At 39.2% G+C, this 23,215-nt stretch overlaps 2 protein-coding genes across 2 annotated transcripts; one reads left to right on the top strand and one right to left on the bottom strand.

Moving 5' to 3' along the window:
• Positions 1-519: 519 nt before the first annotated feature.
• Positions 520-9,019, top strand: grik6 (glutamate receptor, ionotropic, kainate 6). Its single transcript, XM_015048594.1, has 10 exons — positions 520-646; positions 750-835; positions 4,763-4,794; positions 4,884-5,063; positions 5,143-5,366; positions 5,526-5,623; positions 5,911-6,128; positions 6,205-6,424; positions 7,463-7,707; positions 8,177-9,019. Exons 2-10 carry the CDS (start codon positions 772-774, stop codon positions 8,273-8,275), a joined length of 1,380 nt encoding a protein of 459 aa, XP_014904080.1. The 5' UTR covers positions 520-646; positions 750-771; the 3' UTR covers positions 8,276-9,019.
• plch2b (phospholipase C, eta 2b) lies at positions 8,789-22,818 on the bottom strand. The gene is made up of 20 exons (XM_015048591.1): positions 22,529-22,818; positions 21,058-21,301; positions 20,836-20,965; positions 17,505-17,675; positions 16,535-16,628; positions 16,233-16,436; positions 16,020-16,140; positions 14,662-14,833; positions 14,472-14,585; positions 14,320-14,403; positions 14,128-14,225; positions 13,955-14,043; positions 13,285-13,470; positions 12,238-12,345; positions 12,039-12,163; positions 11,877-11,961; positions 11,656-11,802; positions 10,832-10,911; positions 9,223-10,273; positions 8,789-9,102 (listed from the first exon to the last, which is right to left on the bottom strand). The coding sequence occupies exons 1-20, from the start codon at positions 22,704-22,706 to the stop codon at positions 9,086-9,088; spliced, it is 3,498 nt and encodes a 1,165-aa protein (XP_014904077.1). The 5' UTR covers positions 22,707-22,818; the 3' UTR covers positions 8,789-9,085.
• Between the last annotated feature and the right edge of the window lie 397 nt (positions 22,819-23,215).

Raw genomic sequence — 23,215 nt, 5'->3', positions numbered from 1 at the left:
TCCATGGTATTTTTAATCATAATGAGTCTTTAAATCCAGTTGCCTGCTTATTCAATATTTGGTAGTTTTTATGAATTATAGCCAGAGAAAGCAATCAATCAAAGATCAAAATCAGCAACAAAAATAAATAAATAAATAAATAAATAAATAAATAAATGTATTGGCCTTTGCAAATAATAATTTTATATCAAACAATGAATAAATAAATATTATTTATTACAGTTTTAATTTATAATTTTTCACATCTATGTTAAGAAATTGATATGAATCCTACACATGGTTACATTCCTAAAATTATGGCCCAAGTCATTTTTAGCCCAAAAAAAATCACTTTTGGTAAAAAATGACTGAGACCATTATTTAATATCTATTTTTAGAGTTATTTATAACTCTACATCTCAGCTACACTCTTAATATTTATCAGTTATGTGTGATAAATAATGTATTTGGTCACATATAGGGTAACTGGGGCAGCTTCGTGTTTGGACCTCATGCTGTTTCTCTCCACCCTTTCATCAGAAATCCAGTTTTTCTCTCCACCCACCAAACCTTCATTGGCTCTCTGCTGATGGACGTGAAGCTGAAAAACTTCGGCTCTCAGCATTTTGGGTTCGGTCTTCGGCTCGCCGCGTTGGATTCATCTCAGGTAGAGCTTTCATTTCACTCTTCTTCACTTGGCTCAGCTCACTCTTAGGTGACTTTAGATGCAATAACACCATTTTGTACCTCAGACAGTCCTGTTTTTGTAGGTTAAAGGTCAACAGAGCCAGGATGCTGTTTGCGTTTCTTCTTCTGTCCTCTGGGTTTTTCCTGGATCTGGTGGTGTGTGCTGCAGGTAAGAGACGCCATCACTTCAACACAAACTGCGTCAGTTTAACACATTTGCTGTACGTTACTGCTGTGGACAGAAGAAAAACGAGTTTATTTTTCTCTTGACCTATGACCCCGGTCAAGGCATTTTTCATTCGGTGTGGTGGCAGCTTCCCTTTTCGCTCTCTGCCAAATCCCTCATGTTTCTCCACAGGATGTGGTCCAAACTTCTCAAGCTTGACAAGACTTAAATACATGCACTGTCAGCTCGGATGAATATCAAAGTTTAGCGCCGCATCCTGTCCAACTCTTGTGGAAAAACAGAGAAGGGAACGAGCCAACTGACAATCTCTCAAAATTGGTAATAAATCGAGCCTTTGATGCGAACAAAGACGCTCTGATTCAGAGAGTGACAGGGCCTTGAGGAGCCCTTATGACGTGTCATCTTCTGAAAAGGAGGATCTGATGGTTGTCAGGATCACCCTGTGGTGATGGATCCCCATGGCTTTGGCCTGGATTCAGGCTTTTGATACTCTTTGTCTGCGCTCCCATCAAACACTGCCATGCCACTGAGGCTCTGTAAATTAACACTCTGCTCTAAATAGACTGCAGAGTCTACTTTCAGGGGAAGAAAGTGGCCAAATCTCCAGGATATCAGAAGCACTTTGTGACTTTTAAGGACCCCAAATCCCACCTCAGATTGGTCAGAGTTAAGCCAGCTGGTCAAGTGGTTAATATAGAAAACATTTAGTGACCAGAAGTGAAAATTAAGCAGGACTAGCTTTATGACTGATGTGTTTACTGTCTCTTGCCTATGCCTCTTAAATTATTACGTTTACCTCTGCAAACTTTATCAAGATGTTATGTTAAATAAACAAATTTGTGATGTAGAATAAAACGGACATGATTTTTGTATTTTTTCACACTTAGGAATCAGTAAAGTTTGGTGTGTGAGTATGTGTGTTTAATGCCACATACTACTTTGTAGGAAAAGCTTTCACTCAAATTAAAAAGGTCTGTTTTAGTAAATTCAGTGTTTTTACCTATTTGTTGTTGCAGTACAGCCAATGTTGAGTCAGACTGAGTCAGATTTATTTATTTGTAAATCACATTTCAGCAACAAGGCAAAGTGCTTTACATCATAAAAACACAAAAATACAAAGTCATAGAACACACAGTCGACAAGTGAAACATAACATTTTGTCAAGTTACACATCAGATTGTTGATCAGTTTCATTTATTCTGATACAAAAGCAACTCTACACCTGAGTGTTTCTATTCTTGATTTTAAGGAACTCAGTGTTTCGGCTGTTTTTCAGTTTTCAGGAAGTTCATTCCAGATTTGTGGTGCATAGAAGCTGAATGCTGCTTCTCCTTGTTTGGTTCTGGTTTTGGTTCTGGTTCTGCAGACCAGAACCAGAAGACCTGAGGGGTCTGGAAGGTTGCTATGACAACAGCAGATGTTTAAAGTATTGTGGTGCTAAGCCGTTCGGTGATTTATAAACTAACAGTATTTTAAAGTCTATTCTCTCAGTGTAGGGACTTTAGAACTGGGTTGATGTTCTCCATCTTCCTGGTTTTAGTGAGAAGATGAGCAGCAGCGTTCTGGATCGGTCATCAGTAATCAATGCGACTGACAATAAGTCACATGGATGCATTTCTCTAGATCTTAGAGACTTTAGTCTTCTGTTTCTGGAAATGTTCTTCAGGTGTTAGAAGGCCGACTGTTAGATGGAGACAGTCTGTGAGCATCAGGTTTTCAAGATTTTCAGTTTGATTCAGGTCTGAACTTTGACTAGGCCATTCTAACACATAAGTACACTGTAATCTAAACCGCCCTATTGTCGCTCAGGCTGTGTGTTTGGCTTGATGATCTGCTGGAAGATAAATCAAGTCTTCTGCATCCTCCAACTGGGTTCCTTTCCAGTCTCCTCTGACCTGAACACCTTCTTCTACATGTTTCCTGTTTTTCATACAAACTCAAAAAAGATTTTCTTCTTGCCACTTTTCAATTAAGGCCAGAGTCATGGACTGCAAACCAGTTTTTGTGTCAACAGATTCTTCCAGTCTGAGCTTTCTGTCTCTCTTCCACCAGGATAAAAGGCCTCTCAGTTTCTCCTCTAATGCTCACATTTCCTGTCCGTTTTCTTCCACCAAAACGGACAGGAAATGTGAGTAAAAGCATAATAACACATTCGAATGTTAGAAAAGAACAGAGCATGACATACTGTTTTATAACCAAATCTTGCTTTAAAGACTCCATTTCTTCACCACTGACCTGTCTGCTGTGCTCCATGATTCGGTTTGCTCTCCAAGGTTTTCTAAGAAACCTCTGAAGCCTTCACAGAACAGCTGTATTTATAATGAGATTATATTACCCACAGGTGGACTCTGCTTACTAATTAAGTTACTTCTGATGCTGCGTTCAAGTTACTGTGGAAGTTGGAACTTGAAGCTGGGTTTGACGTCAGACCAGAGGAAACAGAGTCAGGATTTCAACATGGCGACGCCCGTAGACGTTGTTCAGAGTACTTCTTACCACCATTGTTTTACATTGCATAAGCAAACACCACTATTAATCTATTTGGTTTTAAATTGTACGTACTTCATGTGCGCACTCCTACATGTGTATATTTTCACCACGGCTTATTTTTGTTGATGCGTGGAGCGGCCATATTGAAATACAAAGCCGGTCTTACTGGGGGTAGCTGGAGTTGCTCCCCACTTTCCCAGTGGTAAACTTGAACTTTGGAGGGTTTTCCAGCTGGAAAGTCAAAATTCGCAGCTCAATGATCCAACCAGCATTAGTCAGCTGGTTGGATCCTTTCTCTTTATCATGCACTAAAGTACTTTGTGATGGTCTCTGACATAAAATCACAATAAAATACTTGAAATCTGTTGGTAGTGAGACACAATGTTTAAGGTTTACTTATGAATACTTTTGCAAGGTACTTCAGTTAAACATGATTAGGGTTTAAGAAAGTTTCATCCTTTGAGAGCTACAGAAGAACCACAACACTGCAAAAACACCAAGACTTATCAAGTATTCTTAGTCTAGTTTCTATTTTAAATATCTGAGTACACCTAAAATAAGACAAAAATAACTTATAAGTTGTCACGATCCGTGTTTTTGTGTTTATTTTTGAGTTTTCTGTGTTCAGTCCTGTTTCCCTGTGAGTCTCTGTCCTGTCCTCCCCGTTGATTGCTCCCCAGGTGTGTCTCATTCCCTTGATTACCCCGTGTGTATTTAAACCCTCCCGTTGTCTGTGTTCCTCGTCGGGTCCTCGTCGTTTGTGTCCGTCACTCGCCAGTAGAACTGTTTAAGTCCTGGAAGTGTCAGCTCTCGTGTTTAGTCCTGTGAATCAGTTGCTACCGGTACTTAGCTGTGAGCTAGTCTCTGCCGTGCTGCCTGTATGGACTGTTGAGCTTATTTTCATCATTAAATTCATTATCTTCACCATAACCTGGGTTCTCTGCGTCTCTCCTCACCATCAACAACCCCCCACTTCATGACATAAGTAACTTTTCAGCAAGATATGGGAGCTTGTTTTAAGTCTATAATTATTTAAAATTGATTATTAAAAGTATTAGTTCCATTGGCAGATTCTTTCACTTATGACATGGAAAAAATGTTTTATAAGTGAAACAATCTTAATATTAAACAATTATTGATTTAGAACAACCTTCCAGATTTTGCTGAAAAGTTACTTGCAAGTTAGTTTTGCCTTACTTCAATAGTACAGAGGTATTTTTACTAGAAACTAGACCAAAAATACTTGATAAGATTTTGTGTTTTTGCAGTGCGCTCATGTTTAATGAAACCTCTGAGTCTAATCCCAAGCCAGAGGCAATTAGATTGTGGCACTGTGTTGTTTTATCACAATCTTTGCAACTACTAACCTAAAATATACTACACTGTCTAATTTATTCCATATTTTCTCTTTCAAATCAGCGCAATCTGAGCTGAGAATCACAACCATTAAGGTAGTTGGTCTTCCTCTTTTATTTCCATCAGTCTGATCATTAAACAAACGGTGCAGGACAACTGAAGTTGTGTCTCTATGCATTACTAGCAAGATCCATATACAATGTCCAAAGGAGGTCAGCTGGAAGGCTTCTGCATGGATCTGCTCTCTGAAGTGGCCAAGAAAGTTGGACTCAAGTACAAAGTGAAGCTGGTGAAAGATGGCGCCTACGGCCGGCAGGACGAGAGCGGGAACTGGAACGGGATGATTGGAGAGGTGGTGAGAGGGGTGAGCACCGCAGCAGTCATTAAACCAGTCAAAACACTTCAGAAAGGAAAAGACATTCATCGATGTTTTCATTTCACAGGAGGCAGATCTTGCGATTGCGCCGCTGACTCTGACTGCAGCGCGGGAGAAAGTTGTGGGCATGACCAAACCCTTCATGCAGACTGGGATCAGCATCCTGCTGAGGAAGGACATCTCAGAGGGAGCGGGTTTCTTCGACTTCCTGTCGCCCTTCGCGCCAGAAACCTGGGTCGGCATTCTCATCGCCTACATGGCTACTGCTGCTAGCATCTTCATAGCTACCAGGTGGTGACATGGGTTTATATTACCTGGCATTACTAGTTTATGCTGTCGCTGATATCTGAATTTTTGTTTGTGGACTTTGTTGCAAACTTTTTCCATTGCCAGAGGTAACAATGTAGGTGCTATTTTGATAAGTGATTTTTTTTCTTATGGTAAATACAGAGTGAGCCCAGGTGAGTGGAGTGAGGCTCAGAGTGAGAGAAACCGGTTCAGTTTCCTCTACAGTCTGTGGTACGCAGCTGGAGCTCTGACTCTGCAAGGTGAAGCAAAAACAAGACTTATTCATTGGTTAACTATCACTAATAGTTTTTTTATTACATTTTTTAAAATCAAGTATATTGTTACATATTAGCTTGATACAATGACTGTTAATAAATATTTACTAAGAATATTTGCTGAAAAGTTACTTGTATATTAGCTTGAGTCTAATTTTAAGTGTACTAAGATATTTGCACTGTAAAACTGGACCAAGAATACTTGGTAAGATTTAGTGTTTTTGCAGAACAGCCATACTGAAGCAATATTTATTTACTCCGGTGCGTCTCAGGTGCTGGTCCTCACCCTAAAGCCCTTCCAGGACGTGTGATCTGCAGCAGCTGGTGGCTGTTTTCTGTTGTTCTCTTGGCTTGTTATTTCTCCAACCTCAGCTCCTCCAAAGCCTCAGAGTCCAGTCACCTGACTGTGAAAGGGTTCGAGGACTTGGCCAGTCAGGACACGATTGAGTACGGATGCCTGGCCGGTTCCTCCACTCTTGCTTTCTTCAAGGTGAGTGTGGCCTGGTGTGGCTGGTCTACCCCGTGTGGACTCATTGGAAATGTGTCTGTTTCTTTCCTTCACCTAGAATTCAAACAACCCAGTATACCGCAGAATCTACGAACACATGGAGAGAACGCAGAGCTTCGTGTCGTCTATGGACGAGGGGGTCAAACGAGCAAAGGAGGGAAGCTTTGCCTTCATTGGAGAGTCTGTTTCTCTGGACTTGGCTGTAGCGCGTCATTGTGAGCTGGTGAGAGTGCATGAGGTCATCGGCATGAGAGGATACAGCATCGCTGCCCCACTCGGTAAGGATCCTCCTCTTAAAATGTCATTCATTTTGATTTACCAAATGTTAATCAAATATAAAACATTAAAGGTGACCTACTATGCTTCCTTGAACAGGCTAGGATAGATCTATGGGACATACAGAAAATGCTTATCACTTTTTTTTGCACAAAATCATTCTTAGAATAGAAAACATGCATTTCTTGCAAAAATCCAGTGTGAATGCTGCAAGTTGAATATATTAGTAAAAATTGCAGAAGAATTTGAAGTCAACTTGTAGAAATTTAAGAAATAGTCAGTAATAGAAGAATAAAGTGAAAGCCTGTAAAATGTTAAAACTGTAGAAGACGAGTGAAGCTTTTCAGTCAATGCAAAAATCTCATCCAGAGTATTAGAAATGTGTGCAGAGCAATGCTTACAAAGCTACGCTGTAAAGTTCCAACAGTTTATAAGCTATTATGAGCTGAAACGTGAAAGCTAACTAGGGAGCTAGCTTTAACAGGAAGGAGGGTTGGCACTGGGGTTTGGAATGAGGGCTGCACAGTGGCTCAGTTGGTAGAGCTTTTGCCTTGCAGCAAGAAGGTACTGGGTTCGATTCTTTCTGCATGGAGTTTGCATGTTCTCTGGGTTCTCCAGTTTCCTCCCACAGTCCAAAAACATGACTGTCAGGTTAATTGGTCTCTCTAAATTGTGTGTGTGTGTGTGCATGGTTGTTTGTCCTGTCTGTCTCTATGTTGCCCTATTACAAACTGGCGACCTGTCAGGGTGAACCCGGTTTAAATTGGGGTTAGAATCAGGGTTAAAACAAAAGTTTCTAACATTAAAGTTAGAATTGGGGTTAACATTAAAGTTGGAAATACTGTTGGAGTTAAAGTTGGATTTGTAAGAAGGATTGGAATCGGGGTTGAAAGAAATGAATTCTAACCCTATTCTCAACTCTAATTCATAATAATATATTTTCTGATGCATTATAAATGTAATTTTTTGTACATAAAAATAGCAAAACAAAATAAAAGCATGAATTGATATCTTGACATAAAGTGTTGCCTTTAATCAAGGTTCCCCGATCATAAAGAACCTCAGTGTGGCGATCCTCCAGCTTAGCGAGGCGGGGGAGCTGGCCTACCTGCGGAGCAAGTGGTGGGCCAGCAGCTGCATAGCAGACAAGGCCAAACCTGCAGCCGTGCAGCCGCACAGCCTGAAGGGCATGTTCCTGGTGCTTGCTCTGGGCCTCGGGCTGGGGACCCTCCTGGCTGTTCTGGAGCTCACCTTCAAGAGTCGCAGAAAGGCAGCCGAACTGCAGGTACGAGTCAGGTGTCACTAGCTGCGTTTCCATTACAAATTATCTGCAAACCTGTATTCTGAAAATGTTGAAAAAAAAACATAATTTTGATGTTTACATTAAATGAGAAAATAAATGTTTAGTATTTCCATTGCAGTTTTACAAAATGTGTATTTTGAAAACCACCCCATCCCAGTGCAACTTTTTATTTTATTTTATCAAAAACATTTTGTTTTCTAAATTGCTGTGTTTCCATCCATCCAATTTGTGTAATTTCAATTTGCCCGCTTTTATGGTAAATGAAATCGCAGCTATAGTTTCAGATGTGGAGAGTTGTAAAATTACAATTTCTTCAAGAGCTGAACTATTGGAACTAAATGAAATCACAAACAACTCAGATGATTGAAGGATCTGATTATCTGAGGATTGTTTGGATGTTAGTCATCATTGAAATGATTTGTTTTGCTGCTCCTCACTCTGATCTCTGCAGAAGTCGTGCTGCGCCGTGCTAACCGAGGAGCTCAGTCTGCGCCTGAAGAAGAGCAGTGCAGACAAACCCCAGGAGAACGCAGACAAAGAAAAACCATAAAAGACTCAAACGTTCTCTAGTCTGAAAAGTTTGCTCCTTTTAAATGAAATCAGACGTAACTTTATAGGTTTTTAAATTTGATACTAAACTGTTATTCAAAACAAAAACCTTTAACCTACAGCTGGGCGATAAAATCATTTTTATTGCTAAATTAAGTATTTTAATTCTTGGAAAATCAGTATTTGTTTTCTCCAACACATTCATTGGTTTTCCTTGTTCAGAGTGATGTTAAAAACTGCCATCTTGTTTTTACATCTTTTGTTTATTTCAACTTGAAATTCAGGTCAACTCAAAAGAAAAGCTGGTTGAAGTAAAAGCCAATTTGTAAAAATATTTTCTGTCATTTGTAATTTCTTTTTAAACAAAAAATGATAAATTTGATTTGGTATTTAAAGGAATCTGAGAATTCATTTTTAAACCATTTCGCCCAGCTGTAATTTAACCCCTAAAACTCACAATGTTTTTTACTAATGGCTTCTAAATGTAAATAAGAATAATAATAAAAAGTCAATGTTGGTTTTTACAAAAAAATAACTTTTAATCCAAGTTAACATTTAAAATCTGAAAATAAAACTTACATATAAAGCTTGACTACTAACTCAACAGTTTGCAAGCATTTCTGTACAGTTGGCAGCAGCATCATTTGATTTCAGCATTTTCTTTTCACAATGTCTCACAATAAAACGTTCAGGACTACAAACAGTCCAGCTACACTAGAGAAATAAAGTTTGTATTTTTGCTCAGGCTCCTGCTTTTCTTCTTTCCTCCATTTGTTCTTTCTTGTCGTGAACGTTGATGTCTGTGTTTTCTTCAGTCAGAGTCGTGATCTGATCAGGAAAAGAAAAAGTGAAAAGCCAGAATCAGGAGTGAAAACTTTACCCTTGTATCACTGCTGGTGTTTCTACACTGCAGCTTTCAGTGTTGATATCTTCTTATGAATGACTGACCGTCAAAGAAGAGCGGCGATTTACAGCGAATCTCCTTCATCCTCTGGTCGAACAGCGCCTTCATCTCCCTCTGCAGCGTCCCCTCTCGCTGTTCTGACCCGGTCGGTGCCGGGCGGATGGGCAGAAACTCCAGGCTGTCGGTGCTGCCCCCGCTGTTGCTGGATGAGCTGCCGGACAGGCAGAGGCCGTTGGGAATGCGTCTCACCTGGCTCTGCTTTTGCTGCCAGAGGAAGGCAGGCTTCCGGGTCGCAGCCGGCGTCAGGGGGGAACAGGTCTGTTTTCTGGGGCAGCTGTGTGAGCGGGGTTTGGTTCGTATCGGGGCTGACGGCCGATTGGACGCTGGCGCCTCTAAGGTGCGCCTGACCCTGGCGGGGGATGATGGAGGGATGAGTTTAGAGAGTTTGGCTTCAGGAGGTGGCAGAGTGTGAGACTCTGGGGCTGAGTAAGGCTGAGGTTCTGGATGGCGTTCAGGTTCAATGAAAACCTCACTGTTCTCCTCTGGTTCCTGCTCCTCTGGCAGCTCAGGGTGCTCCGGTTCAAACCTCCTCACTGCGTACTGCTCAGCGCAGCTTTGCAGCACAGATTCATTCTCAGAGTCCCTTCGATCAGCTTGAGGTTGGCCATCAGGACCAAGACTCTCCGCCAGAGAGACCTGCGACGGGGTGTCCAGGTCAAAGCTTTCCTCCTTCACGCAGGGCGCGGCCCCGCTGCTGTTGTGAGAGTCGGTGGAGGACATCCGGCTGAAGAAGCCTCGCCGTGTCTCTGGAGGCTCGTGGATCTTCACCCGGTGCGCTCGCTTCACAGGCTCGCTCATCATCCCCCGGTGGAAGGCAGCTTTAGCCGCTGGGCCTTTAACCACCGGAGACATTTCTCCATTTCTGCTGTCCTGAGACATGGTGTCCAGATCCCGGTTGAAAAACAGAGCATGTCCATCTTCGGAGGACTGGACGGAGACGTCAACAGAAGGGTGTCTTTGATGGCCCCTCATGTGCTTCTGAGCTGCTTTCTGGATGTGTTTTCGAGCTGCGTGCATGGCATGAGCAGGCTTGATCTGTTTCACAAAGAAAGTTCTAATCAGGACTTTAAGATCGTAAATAATACGAAGGTTTATTTTAAAGGTGACCTTTGTGCTTCCTTGAACAGGTTAGGATTAATCCATGGCTTATTCAAAACATTTTATGCACAAGATTATTCTTAAAGATTTTAATCTGGTCATTTCTAACTATTTTCATGAGTTTTTCTTATCATTAAATCCAAATAAGTTGCTGCCGGCCACATTCCCCAACTCAATGCTTACACTCACAGGTGAAAATTTATGCAAACAGATGAACAACTATGCAACTGTACATCTTTGAAAAGCAGAAGTAGAGCCTTCTGCACAGTCAACATAAATGCAGGGTTGCTAGGAAACGGCGCTAGGAAATCTTCCAGCAATTGGAAGATTTTGAAACAGCTCATTTTCCAGACAACAAAAAACATGAACTTATTGTCAAGAACAGCTGATTGATTTTTTTAGACATTTGGGCTATTTATAGAAGCAGTTAATACACAAATGAAAAATGTGCAAAAAGCGAATTTTACATAACAGGTTCCCTGTTGAGTAGCGTACCTTTCCTGTCATGTCATTAATGCCAACATGAACAAAAATGGACGACTCTGCCATGCCCTCCAGGTAGACGTGCCGATAACCTGCAAACATAATCAAACTGGTTATGATATTTGTCCTTCAGAAACATTTTACAATCCAAGTCTGATTATTATATTTGCTCTTTTACATCTAGATTTTATTAGAAATGTGTTTTTGTGAAGCCTTGAGGAAGTGAGACTGTTTGTAGAAAATCACACAGGAAATTTTGAGACTCATATAATCACCTTCTAGTAAATGTTTTTTGTTAATCAGAATAAAAGATAAAATACTTCTCACGTTAAACTTTTACCATAGCAACAAGAAAACTATCAGAAAGTGCAGTGAAATAAATTACAAGAACAAAAAGGAGAAAAAAATTACTAAATAAATATTTTTACATATTCAGGCACCAAATCATCAGTACACTCATGTAGATTATTACTGATGTTTAAAGTTACTTTTGATGGCTGGTGCATTTCTCCAGACTGAGACTTTCAGCAAAAAAGAAAAAACAAACCCAAACTGATCTAAAACTGAAACATGAACACCTGGAAAAGCACCTCATGCCCACAGAGTGGAGGACCAGTGATGCTAATTCAATACAAATATGTCATGAGCATCGTAAAGAAATATTTGAAATACAATAAATACAGAAATAACTAAAGCAGGTTTTTGTCACTGGGTTTTTCAGCTGGATTATGATGCTGAACATCAACCAGACAGACACTGACCTTCCTTCAAGGTCACATCTTAATCCCCAGATTTAAACTCCAGTCCAACTGTGGAGATTTGAGCCGACAGCCTACCTGGCATCATGCTGGTGAAAGCCACTGTCCTCTGGCCAATGAAATCCCGTCCAATAGGATCATGATCCCAGACCTGGAACCTCACCAGGGCGATCTGAGGCATCAGGATGCTGAAAACCAGGGTCTCCTCCCACATCGGATTGAAGCCTACATGACAAAACCTTTCAATAAATGTGAGAAATGGACGTAAAGCGACTTAGACAGGGAGTTTCTGCGCTCACCGTTGTCGTCAACCACTCTGGTTTGCTGCTTGGAGCAATCGACAGGCAGACCGATGATCTCGACTTCAACAAAGGGATCGATTATCTGAAAAAAAGGTCAAATCAGAGGTAATATTTTGTTAATAATCTAAATAAACTCAGAATGGTTGTTGTGGCTCTTACTTCTCCTCTGTCTCCAAACATTGAGTCTTTGGGTTTGGGAAGTTGCTGCCCGCTGATGATCTTTAGCACCAGCTGAGTTTTTCTGTGTCCTGACAATGGATCCTCTGTCATCGGGTTAAAGGCCGCTGAGAAAAACCAGAAGCATTTAGCCACACTTTTGCATAATCACATTTATTTTTCTATTTATACACATCCATACCTTTACACATGCACTTAGGCTTCAGAATATATCCACAGTTTCCATTGCTTGAAAACTTGGCTCGGTTCAGTTCAAGCATTCGGCCTTCTGTTTGGTAATTCATTGCAACTAGAATTAAATAAAAACATGCAAAATAAACATGGAGATCTTCTGGTAATATCACACAGCCTTTAAGGACATGCACTGTGGCTTATTTACTGTTATATGCAGAGTAGAGAGGTAGAGTACTCAAAAACTGTACTCAAGTTAGAGTACCACAAATTCAACAGATTTTCATTCAAGTAAAAGTAAAAAGTAGCCATCCAAAGAATTTACTCAAGTAAAAAAGTATTTGGTAGAAAGGCTGCTGAGTAACTGATCAAATTATCAGTCATTTAATATTTAAAAATTACATCATCACATGTATGATATAAAAATAAATTTAAGTGGAAATGTTGGTATTTTAAAGATCAAAATGAAAATAATGTGTATAATTAACATAATTACAAAATAACAAAATCAGGCAGTACCGCATGACAAAAAATACTCCTGAAGGTTTTTTTTTGTTGTTTTTTTTAATGTTATGTTACTGAAATAAATAAATAAAACTGAGTACATGTAACTATCCAACTCTGGTTATATGGTAAGTATAATTTACATTATTATTATTCAATTCAATTCAAAAATACTTTATTAACCTCAAGGGGAAATTAAATTATTATTATTAAATTATAAATTAATAATAATTTATAATTCAATAATTATAGATAATTATTCAATGTATTATTATTGTTTGATTATTGACTGAATTTAAAATTATTGTACATAAAAACAAAAAAGCAAAGCGCCAATCATGATTTATTTTGAAAAAAGGAAGTGTATTATTTTGAAGAGCGCTTAACCGGATATGGTTTTGTCTTCCGTTATTTTCTGTTGCTAGGATACGAAATGCCCGTTGCCGTTTCTTGTTCATTAAAAACCGAATCAAAAGTGTTCAGCAGAGACATTTGAGCCTCCGTCACGACTGATTACGTAAGTTTTCACTACGTAACGGTCTACATCGATTACCCATATGGCATCCAGTATTCCAATATGGCTGCGGGTTAAAGTTGCTCGAGTCCACTCTGAAGTTCGACGGATAGACTCTGATAAGCTGGCGCTGGTTGAAACGCACCAGCTCGCCTGGTTTCAGCTGTAAAATCTGGTTCATTACAGTCTCGTTAAGAGATGACACCTGCCAGCTGCTCAGAAATCCTGCGAAACAGAAATCCATGACAACAGCCTGGGTATTAGGGTCATTGTCGACATAAGATAGCATAGTTGTGCCAAAAACACTCAAAAATGTTAGAATAATAACATTTGCTAGAGAAAAAACATGGATATTTTTGAAAAGTCGAAAATTTGCTGGTGTAAAATTTAAGGGGGACATTTTAAAGGGAATTTTTGAATTTTGAAACTCAGAAATTTCCAAAATTTTCTAGAAAATTTCTGAAGTTAATCTCATTAATCTCAAAATTTTTGACTTTCTTGAACATTTTCGACTTTTCAAACTTGGACATTTCCAAGTTTTTTCTAGAACATTTCTGAGATTATTCTCAACATTCCAGTTTCTGAGTTTTTTTGGGGTTAAACGTACTAATTTGTTTCTATCTACAATGGCCTCAGTACGCCATGATATAAAACACAGATGTGATGATTTTCGCTAAGTGCTGCTACGTAAAGCCTCTTTGGTTTTTACCTTGTGTTTCTATTTCATGCACTCGGACAGATTTAGTGTACTTGACCAGGTCAGACAAAGCTCTGGAGAGTCTCATGGTTTTCCTTTTTCTGAAGAAATATTGCAGAAACACAAATGTAACTGTAGATATAAAACATCTTTTAAGGCTGATGCGTCCAGTTCAGGGACCTTACTTAGGATGGTAAACAATCTGGGTTCTGTCTCGGCTGCTGCTGTGGTCTGATTCACCGTCAGACATAGCCTTGCTCTTTACACGTATTTTCTTTTTTCTCTGAAAACATGAAAGATAAATGAAGCTTTTTCAAATATGTTTTTTTTAATGTTAAAGGTTGTGGATTAGAGAATCTGGAGAAATGAACTGGCACCTTCCTTTTGAAGCTTCTTATGATTGATCTGCCAAACCGTCTCTTCTTTTTGGGCTGATTAGTTGATTCTGCACCGTTCCCAGGCTGAAAAGGTTCAATGCTATTTGTTAACACATCCATACATCCGTCCATTTATTTATTTCTTAATTTGCCTGTAAGTCGTTGTCACTATCATCATCATCTTCCTCCTCCTCGTTCCCTGTGTCTTCATCAGATACGTCTCCCTCCTCTGCATCAGGGTCAAGGTTTGCTGGCAGTTTCTTTCCCTGAAAAACAGGAATTTATTCTCTTTTTTTCACACTTTATCACTTAATTTGACCTGTGAAATAAACAGATTTGTACCTTGATTAAAATCTTCCCTTTCAGAATCTCAGGTGAAGGCAGCTTCTTGCATTCCTGCACGCTGACGTTGGTCAGGTCCAGCTTGTCCTGCAGCACCTCTCTCAGGTATTCGGCCATTTTTTTCTGCTGTGGCACAGTGCAGTGGTTCTCTATGGAGAGGATAACGGGGTACCTGCAGGAGAGTCATCATGACAAACTGAGGATTCAAAACGAACAGAACTAATATATTAGAACTGCAGCATATATCTTTTATAAAGAACATGTGTTTCACATATTTGTTAAAAACAGTCACTATTTTGTGGCAGTAGAAGACAGATAATCTGTGAAAAGATCGATCTCCTCCACCGCCTCCCTGACCAAAAACAACCAGTGCTGGTTGTTCTCGCTCCTGGTTCTGCTCTGCATTCCCAGAACCAAACATGGAGAATCAGCGGCCAGCTCCTAGGCACCACAAATCTGGAACAAACTACCAGAAAACTGCATAACAGCTGAAACACTGAGTGCCTTTAGCCCTTTCATGAATTAACTATGATCCTTTATGTCAGGATTTTTTTCCAAAGTGTTTTTTATTTTCTTAAAAGTATAAAAAGGTGGGATTTTTTTGTAAAAACAAAATTTTTTCTAGGTGATCAGTTGTAATTTTCTCCAAATAAAAAGTTGTTATTTGGACAAATCATCAGCAGCATTAGTCTGTCTGCCATATTGGATTTAACAAAAATGTTCTTGCACTTTGCAGTGGATGGCCAGTAGTTGGCAGTATGACGCACTAGTGTCCACTTCAGTGGTTTCAGTGCATTTATAACATAAAAATCCACAAGAAAAAGGGTTAAATCTCGACTAAAAGCCTACTTGCTTTTGAAACATCGTAAATAACATCAATATATCTGACATGTAACAACAGCACTTGACAGAATGTAGTGCTTCAGTTGTTTGCGTGTTCTATGACTTTGTGTTGTCCTGAAGTAAAGCACTCTGAAATGCATTGTTGCTGAAATGTGAAGCAATTGACTGATTGCTAAAAAAGTGCTAACAGCAGAAAAACAATTTGTCATGACAGGAAAACTGTCTATCTGCTGTCATTGGTGGCTATGCTAACTAGCCTTAGCATCCACAACAAGCTCTAGTAGCTGCAGTGTAGCAGAGAGCAAGTAGGGGAGGTGAGGGTGATTGACAGCGCTAAGGCCCGCCTCCTGCCTCTGATTGGTTGTTTCTAGGTAGCACTGGGAGAAAGCAGAGGAGCTACATTTTTTCACAGATTATCTGTCTCTTATCAAACTGTCATGACATAGTGACAGTTTCAACAAATGTGTGAAAAATATATACTTTCATAAAAGTTACAAAGTTGCAGCAGAGCTTACGGTGACTTAGTGAAGGCATATTTGTTAATTGTTTCAACAACGTCTTTGAAGAGGATTTTGGATGTCAAAGTGTAGCCGTGATGAATGATGGGTTCACCATCCGGTCCGTCCCAGCAGTCCACTGGAAGACGGGGAAAAAATAACAAAGAGGTGCTGATGTTTCTGCAACGTCATGCAAAACAAACACTTGCAGTGGCTTTTGCAGCCTCTCACCCTCCACACAGCGGCAGCCCGCCTGCAGAACATAGGCGTACATTTCCACCCTGGACTGGGACAGCAGCTGGTCTCCAGTCAGGTAGGTGTTGTGCGACGTGGCAATAAAGTAATTAGTGAGAGGCTGCGTCATGTCCTGGTTCACCTGATTGTGCTCGGGGTTGAAGATGTCGCCTGCAGGACTTCGCATGTAGTTGGTGAAACCTGCAGGAGGAAGGATGGGGCGTCATAATGTGCATTTGCACACTGGTGGCATGTTCATGTTTCTGTCATTGTTTGCCTGATGAGCCACATGTACCCACCGTCAATACCCAACACCATATGCTGGAGGTTCTCAGGACACGGCTCAAACTTGGCCACAATGTCGAATAAATGCTCTCTGCTCAGGCCGCGCATCTAGACAGAACAAAACATAATGTGTTCACATCTTCTGATCACTTAAAATAATGTTGTATTCTAAAGTTCAGCAGCAGTAAATGTAAAAATGCATTAAAGTATTGAAATAACTTAATATAATCTCACATCTTTGACTTGAGTACATTTGTTCAGGAAAGAAGAAACAATCCATGCAATCAAATTATTGTTTTACAAAAGTTATGTGCTTCCATTATTGTCACCCCTAACTTTTTGAAATGAGCTAAATAAAATATTTTTTTGCAAATTAATAATTGCAAATAATATCAATTTTTTTGCAATTAATGTGATTATTAATTGCAAAAATGTAAATAATATTTACATATAACAGATAATAAAAAGAGCAATAAATTAACATTAATATTTCAAATAAAGACATACACTTTCAGATTTTAAAGTAAAAATTTGAAAACAAACATGCAAATTTAAGTTTTTACATTCATATCTTATTAGCACAATTGATGAAATTGTGAGATTCATTCAAATTAAAAGCTTAATATTTCATACAATTTCTGCTTTAATTTTCCAATTTTATATTTCTATGAGGAAATTTTAATTATTTTTAAAGTGAGTCCTAGTTGACTGAACAATGAGCTTCAGATGGACAAAATTAATGTATAATAAAAATATAAATATTATTAATTATATAAATATAAACAGGAGACAATGTACAGTAAATAGTAAACTAAAAAAATATACATTTGGAAACAGTGAAGTAGCTCACACAATGACACAAAAATCTTGATCAGTGTATGGACCCTACAACAGAATTTGAAGTATAAACAATAATTTATAAAACTTTTTTTTTTCCCCAGAACATCTCAGTTTAATTTTTTTTTTAATTTTTTTTTTTTTTACCTTTTGTTCATTTTCCAGAAACCGTGCGAGGTCCTGCAGATCCAGAACTTCTTTCTGGTTGCTGTAGGAGATCATGATCAGGTAAAGGTCTCTGCGTGTGGAAATCATCTTGTAGAAAGAGCAAAATTCATCGAAGCCCAGAGAGCCCTGGATCTCATCTGTGTCTGCTTCCTGCAAAAGGAGAGTTTTATTACAAAGGGAATAAATCAGCAGAATAGGATATCTCTCATACACAGTTATTGTCGTCAGGAGGAATCCAGTTAGCTGCTGAACTAATGCAATAACACGGAGCAGTTCAGGCCATCTGTGGCGGCCATATGGCTTTCCTGCAGCAGTCCCTGGTCTTCTTCTGCCAAGTAGCTAAATAGATTTTTTTTTTTCCTGCGTTGCTTCATTTAATCTTTCTGCTGCTTCAATTGAACTGATGGCCAGATCACAGAGAAAATCTCTTGATAGGTTTCTGATTTCTGCGGATGCTCTCTGACCTCTGGCCTCGGTTTTCCTCATCATTTTCCACAAGTATTTTGCCAACATCTGACTGAACTGAAATCGGCTGATCACCCTGAAGACAACTTTCGCATGGTGGCAGCATCATGCTGATGGACAGAGATGTGAACAAAGTCAGTCCTGGAGGGAAGCTCGTTAGAGGTGAATAAAAACATATACAGGGAGCCACAATACCAAGGTTTAAATCAAAAGACATTAATTTATCAGACTAGCCTAGTCAAAGTCCAAACCAGAATCCAATTGAGATTTGAAAATATGTTTTCATTTATGCTATTTATTCAATCTAGCCAAACTTGGGCTATTTTCCAAAAACGAAAAAGTAAAAAGTTTAATTTCCTGATGTTAAAGATATTTGAGAGACATTTTAAGCTTGCAGTAACTACATCAAAAAATAATTTTACTCAGTACTGGCCCAGGGGAGCCAATAACAAACACAGTTATCACATTTTTATTTCTGAAAAACATTTGAAAAACCATTCAGCCTTTTTATTCTAATACTTTGTACTGGTTTGTGCAGCCAAACAAAATTCATGGAAATTTGTGGCTGTAACACGATAAAACATTAAACAGTAGACTTCTTTTTTCAGGGTAGACAGTTTATCTATAGAGTTTATTACTGTGAAATGCTTGGAAAAATTGCTCTTAACAGAAAATATTCATTTAAAAATACAGGGGGGAAAAGACGCTAAAGATTAGCATGTTAGCACTGCTGGTGTTTAGTCCTATTCACTTTTAACTAATGCAGTGTTTCTCAACCTTTTTTGGGCCAGCGCCCCCCTAGCCTTTATCCAGGTCCTTACCAACCCCCCACCAAAGAATTTGAAGGCTACTTTGCACTGACTATCATTTTATTATTAAAGTTACTATCACTACTGTAGATGTTTTGATTTTTATGCTTGTTTCTGTATTTATCATCAAAAATAATTTCCCAGAGAACAAAAAACCCATGGGAACAGAAATTATTTTCACAGGTGTCTACGAAAAATGCAATGAACATTCAAGTTAAAATTGGTAGGCCTAACAGCAGCCAATTAGAGTGGAAAAAATATTCTTGTTCTGTGCCATTTTCTAGTTGTTAAATATTACACAAAATGGCCAGATAAAAGATGTACAGCAATGCTAGTTTAAACTTTGAACTATTTGCAAAAAGACTGAGCTCTGCAACATTAAAACATGGATAGAACTGTAACTACATTAATCATAGCTCTTCTTCTCTTCAGTGTTTCTGTCGGTTTCTGGTGGTGCAGCTCTGTGCTGCCTTCAGGAGAATGGGACATCAGAGTATCATCCATAAAATTTCACCCACAAGGCACGCTCACCATCAGTAATCTTCACTCATCACGTGCTGCGCCGCCTAATCATCATGTTTCACATCATGTGTTGATTTTTCCCTGTTCAGCGTCGGATTCTCTGTTTTTATGCCGTAATTCACATTTCGTTCGTCGCTCCGTTTTATGTCCCGCTTCTCCTGTTTCAGAGTTTTGCGCAATGTGCGCGTCGTTTTTTTGTTTGTTTTTTTTAACACCGCATGGTGTGCAGCGTTTGGGAAGGTATCGATGGGGAAAAGGCAGACTGACATAAACCTTTTAAAACAACTGAAACATTTTTCGGTATTCTGATTATTGGAATTTAAAAGTGTTGTGGTACCGTTGTTATATCACACCCGTTTCATACCGGACCACTTACAGCACCGGTGTTAACGCTATAAAATGAACGCTATCGTGGTATCACTATGGAGGGATTTCTTTATTTAAATGGGTTCATTTTTTCAGAGGGATGCAAAGTCAGGGTATCATGATTTTAGTAATTACATGTTTATAAGAGCGATTTTCTGTTGTCCTTCCATGGAAGCGGGCAGCTTTCAAACGGAAATAAAACACTTTTTAATATAAGTTGCTGCTTTGACATGATCAGAGAACTGCCAAAACATGTACAAAAATACCAGACAAAGTGAATCACAGCAACGTCATCAGCCGGTGTAACGCTGAACTGATGCGGTGAAGCTACTAGTAGCAGGAACGGAGCTGCGCCAAGAAGCTACAAATACTGAAGAGAAGGAGAGCTGCCATCGATACAGTTGCAGCCAAGCATGTTTTAATGTTACGAAATACAGTTTTACCAAGTTGCTCAAAGTCTAAACTGGTATTGTTGTGCATTTAATGTGTAAAGTTTACCTTCGACCAAACGCCCCCGAAGGCATCCCACGCCCCCCTTTTGTAAAAAATTCCGCCAGCGCCCCCTGCTGTCCTCTGAACGCCCCCCGGGGGGCGGGGCGGTACCGCCCACGTTGAGAACCGCTAAACTAATGGCTAATTTCGGCTAAATCATTAATTCGATGTCAGTTATTTTATTATACATACTATAAACTCAAATCTTCCAAACTTTATAGGAAATAAGATAAATAAGGATCTGAAGTTGGGTTTACAATCTTTTGCTAACAACAGATAGTTATTTTGTTAGCAATAACGATCATTCAGATCGTTTTTTGCTAGCAAATATTAGCAAGCTAAATCTGTGTGAAATGTCAAAAACAATCCATCCTTTTTATTCTGCTTAACAATTACGTTCTACAAATTTTGTGTTGATCCGTGACATAATATCCAGCAAAAAAAAAGAACAAATGGAAGTTTGAACACGGCACAAAGCGGAAAGATATGACTACTTTTGCAAGCCACCACCGTTAGCCTACATGCTAGCTCATAGTTTTTAACATCTGGCTGCTGCAGAACAATCAAATTTTCAAATATTATTTTTAAATATGAGCGTAAATAAACATCTCTAGCTGTGTTTCTATGTATTAAGAAAGCGGTGTAAATGTTCTCACTTGAAACATGTCCTTGACTTTCTGCTTGGGTAGATTGACATTAAGCTTGTGGAGCAGCTGGTGAACTTCCCCAATGCTCAAGGTACCGTCTCCATTTTTGTCAGCCTCAGAGAAGGTCTGCTGCAGCCATGTGCAACGCAGTTAAGGCTCAATCAGAAAACACAACAGGATCTAAGCTGTTAATCACTGCACTGTTGGCATGAAGGAGTGGATAAAGGATATTGATCCCGGGTGCGCTGTCTGCGGGCCAGACTGTCTTCATCGCTGATCCCGGCCATCAGGTACTTGAGCCCCTGGATCCAGGTGCGCACCTCCTCTGCATTGTTGGAGACCAGGTCCAGGGACTTGACTCGATCCCCGTAGTAAATACTGAAGCAACAGTTTGGGTCGAAACGATTTTCTGCGTAACGCCGGAAGATCTCAGATTTCTTCCCCTCACAGACCTCATGGATGGAATCGATGGATACTGGGGCAGAAAAAAAACATTCAGGTTTTCAGACCGATTTCACAAAGTCAGCAGAAAACAGAGGAACAGAGAAATCTGAAAGAACTGACGTCCCTTGACTTTTTTCACATTTTTGTTTATAATTCAGTCTTATTCTAAAATCAGTTTGGGGACAGTTGTCATAACGAAAAATGAAAATACGTTTTAAGACATTTTGTGTGCATATATACAAAATATACAACATTGAGGGCACATAAGCCTTTGTTTTCTGTTGCAGGCCTATTTATTGGACGCGTTGGATCCCCCTGATGCGTCAAACGCTGGAAATGCTTCAAATCTGCGTTAGTAGCAAACTAAAAAAATAATATCTGAATTCTGAAATGCAGAGTTGAATTTAAGCCTGCCAATTTTTTTTAACTATTTGAAAGTTACATCAGCTGATAAACAAATTTAAATTAAACAAGTTAACAAATTTGATAGCTTATATTTCCCCAATAGTGGTGGCAGTCAACAGCAGGAAAATTCAAGTTATTATTTATGTAACAACTATAAAATAATATATAAATCATTTTGCTTAGCTTACATATGCCTTCAAGTGTATCAGTTACCCAAATCTTCACAGCCTTGGTTTGGTGTTTTGTTGAAACGCCTTTGCCACAGCAGCTTCAGGTGTTTGAGGTTACATCTCTGCAGGCTTGATGAATCTATTTTGGTATTTTCTGACATTGCAGATCCTCTCCTGCTCCACAGAGCTGCATGGGTCGGTATTAGCAGACAGGCATTTTCAGGCCTTTCCAGATACAGTCTGTTCTTTTGGATTTAAATCTGGTCACTGTTCCTGAAGCCGCTCCTTCATAATCCTGGCTCTGCACTTCGGGTTAATTTTGTGTTTTCACCTCAGTCTGAGGTGAGATCATTACAATGGAACAGGTTTATTTGAAAAGTTTCGTCACGTTTAGCAGATTTGATCACAGCTAAAAATATATGTTTTCTTAATTTGCTGATAACATCCAAATTTGTCTTTGTGTCATCATGCATGTATAAAAAGTCAACAATGATTAACATTTTTGTTAATTTCAGAGAAAAAAGGGACTAAACTCGTCTTTTTGGAACAACCTGACTTTCCACTTCTCCAAACATTTACATTATATTTTCATTTTTCTGAAGCCTTGCTTTCATAGTCAACAGCATTTCTAGTTCAGCTTTGTTTGGTGTTTTGGTGAAATAAAAATGACTTTGAACTCTCACTTTTGGCCTTATCGTGCTTTTTGGAAGGCCGCCACCGGATGCAGGACTTGTGCTCGTCCAGGAAGAAGAATCGGACCAGCCCTTTCTTCTTCCCCTTCAGTTTGGTCATCTGGGTGCCGGTCTGCATGGTGCACATGCATCGCTCCACTGCACGGGCAAAGATGGTAAAAAGGGTCATTTTCTGTCCCTCAGAGAGAAAAGCATGGAAAATAAATGTGATGCACTGACAGAATAATGACAAAATTAAAGCTAGATTCAGGTGTTGTGTTTAAATATGACTGCAAAAAGTGTAAAAACCCACCTCTGTTAAAACTGATACTTGGTGTAATTTGTTTTATTTACATTATTACATAATTTTGTGTTTATATCCATTAAATGCATTTAGTAAATAATCCAAGCATTGTCTGTGTCGAATGCTTTTAGGAAGCTGCTTATATTATTGATAAAATAACAACATAAGCAGATTAAAGTTTATATCGTCTGACTAGATTTAACCCTTTAACACCAAATATGTCATTTTTGATTATCATTTCTCTAAATATTTTCCTAAAACAATCTGCTGATTCAAGTAAACCTATCACATAAATTTATACAGCATACATATGTATTGTAGATGCAGGGGCGCCGCCAGGAACTGTGGGCCACCTGACAAGAAATTTGTTTGGGCCCCCTGCGCAGCTGCTGTTA

This window comes from Poecilia latipinna, unplaced genomic scaffold, assembly GCF_001443285.1.
Source record: "Poecilia latipinna isolate Pla-1442-1.1 unplaced genomic scaffold, P_latipinna-1.0 Scaffold893, whole genome shotgun sequence".
Classification (NCBI taxonomy): Eukaryota; Metazoa; Chordata; class Actinopteri; order Cyprinodontiformes; family Poeciliidae; genus Poecilia; species Poecilia latipinna.
This window is presented reverse-complemented; position numbering and strand designations above follow the sequence as displayed.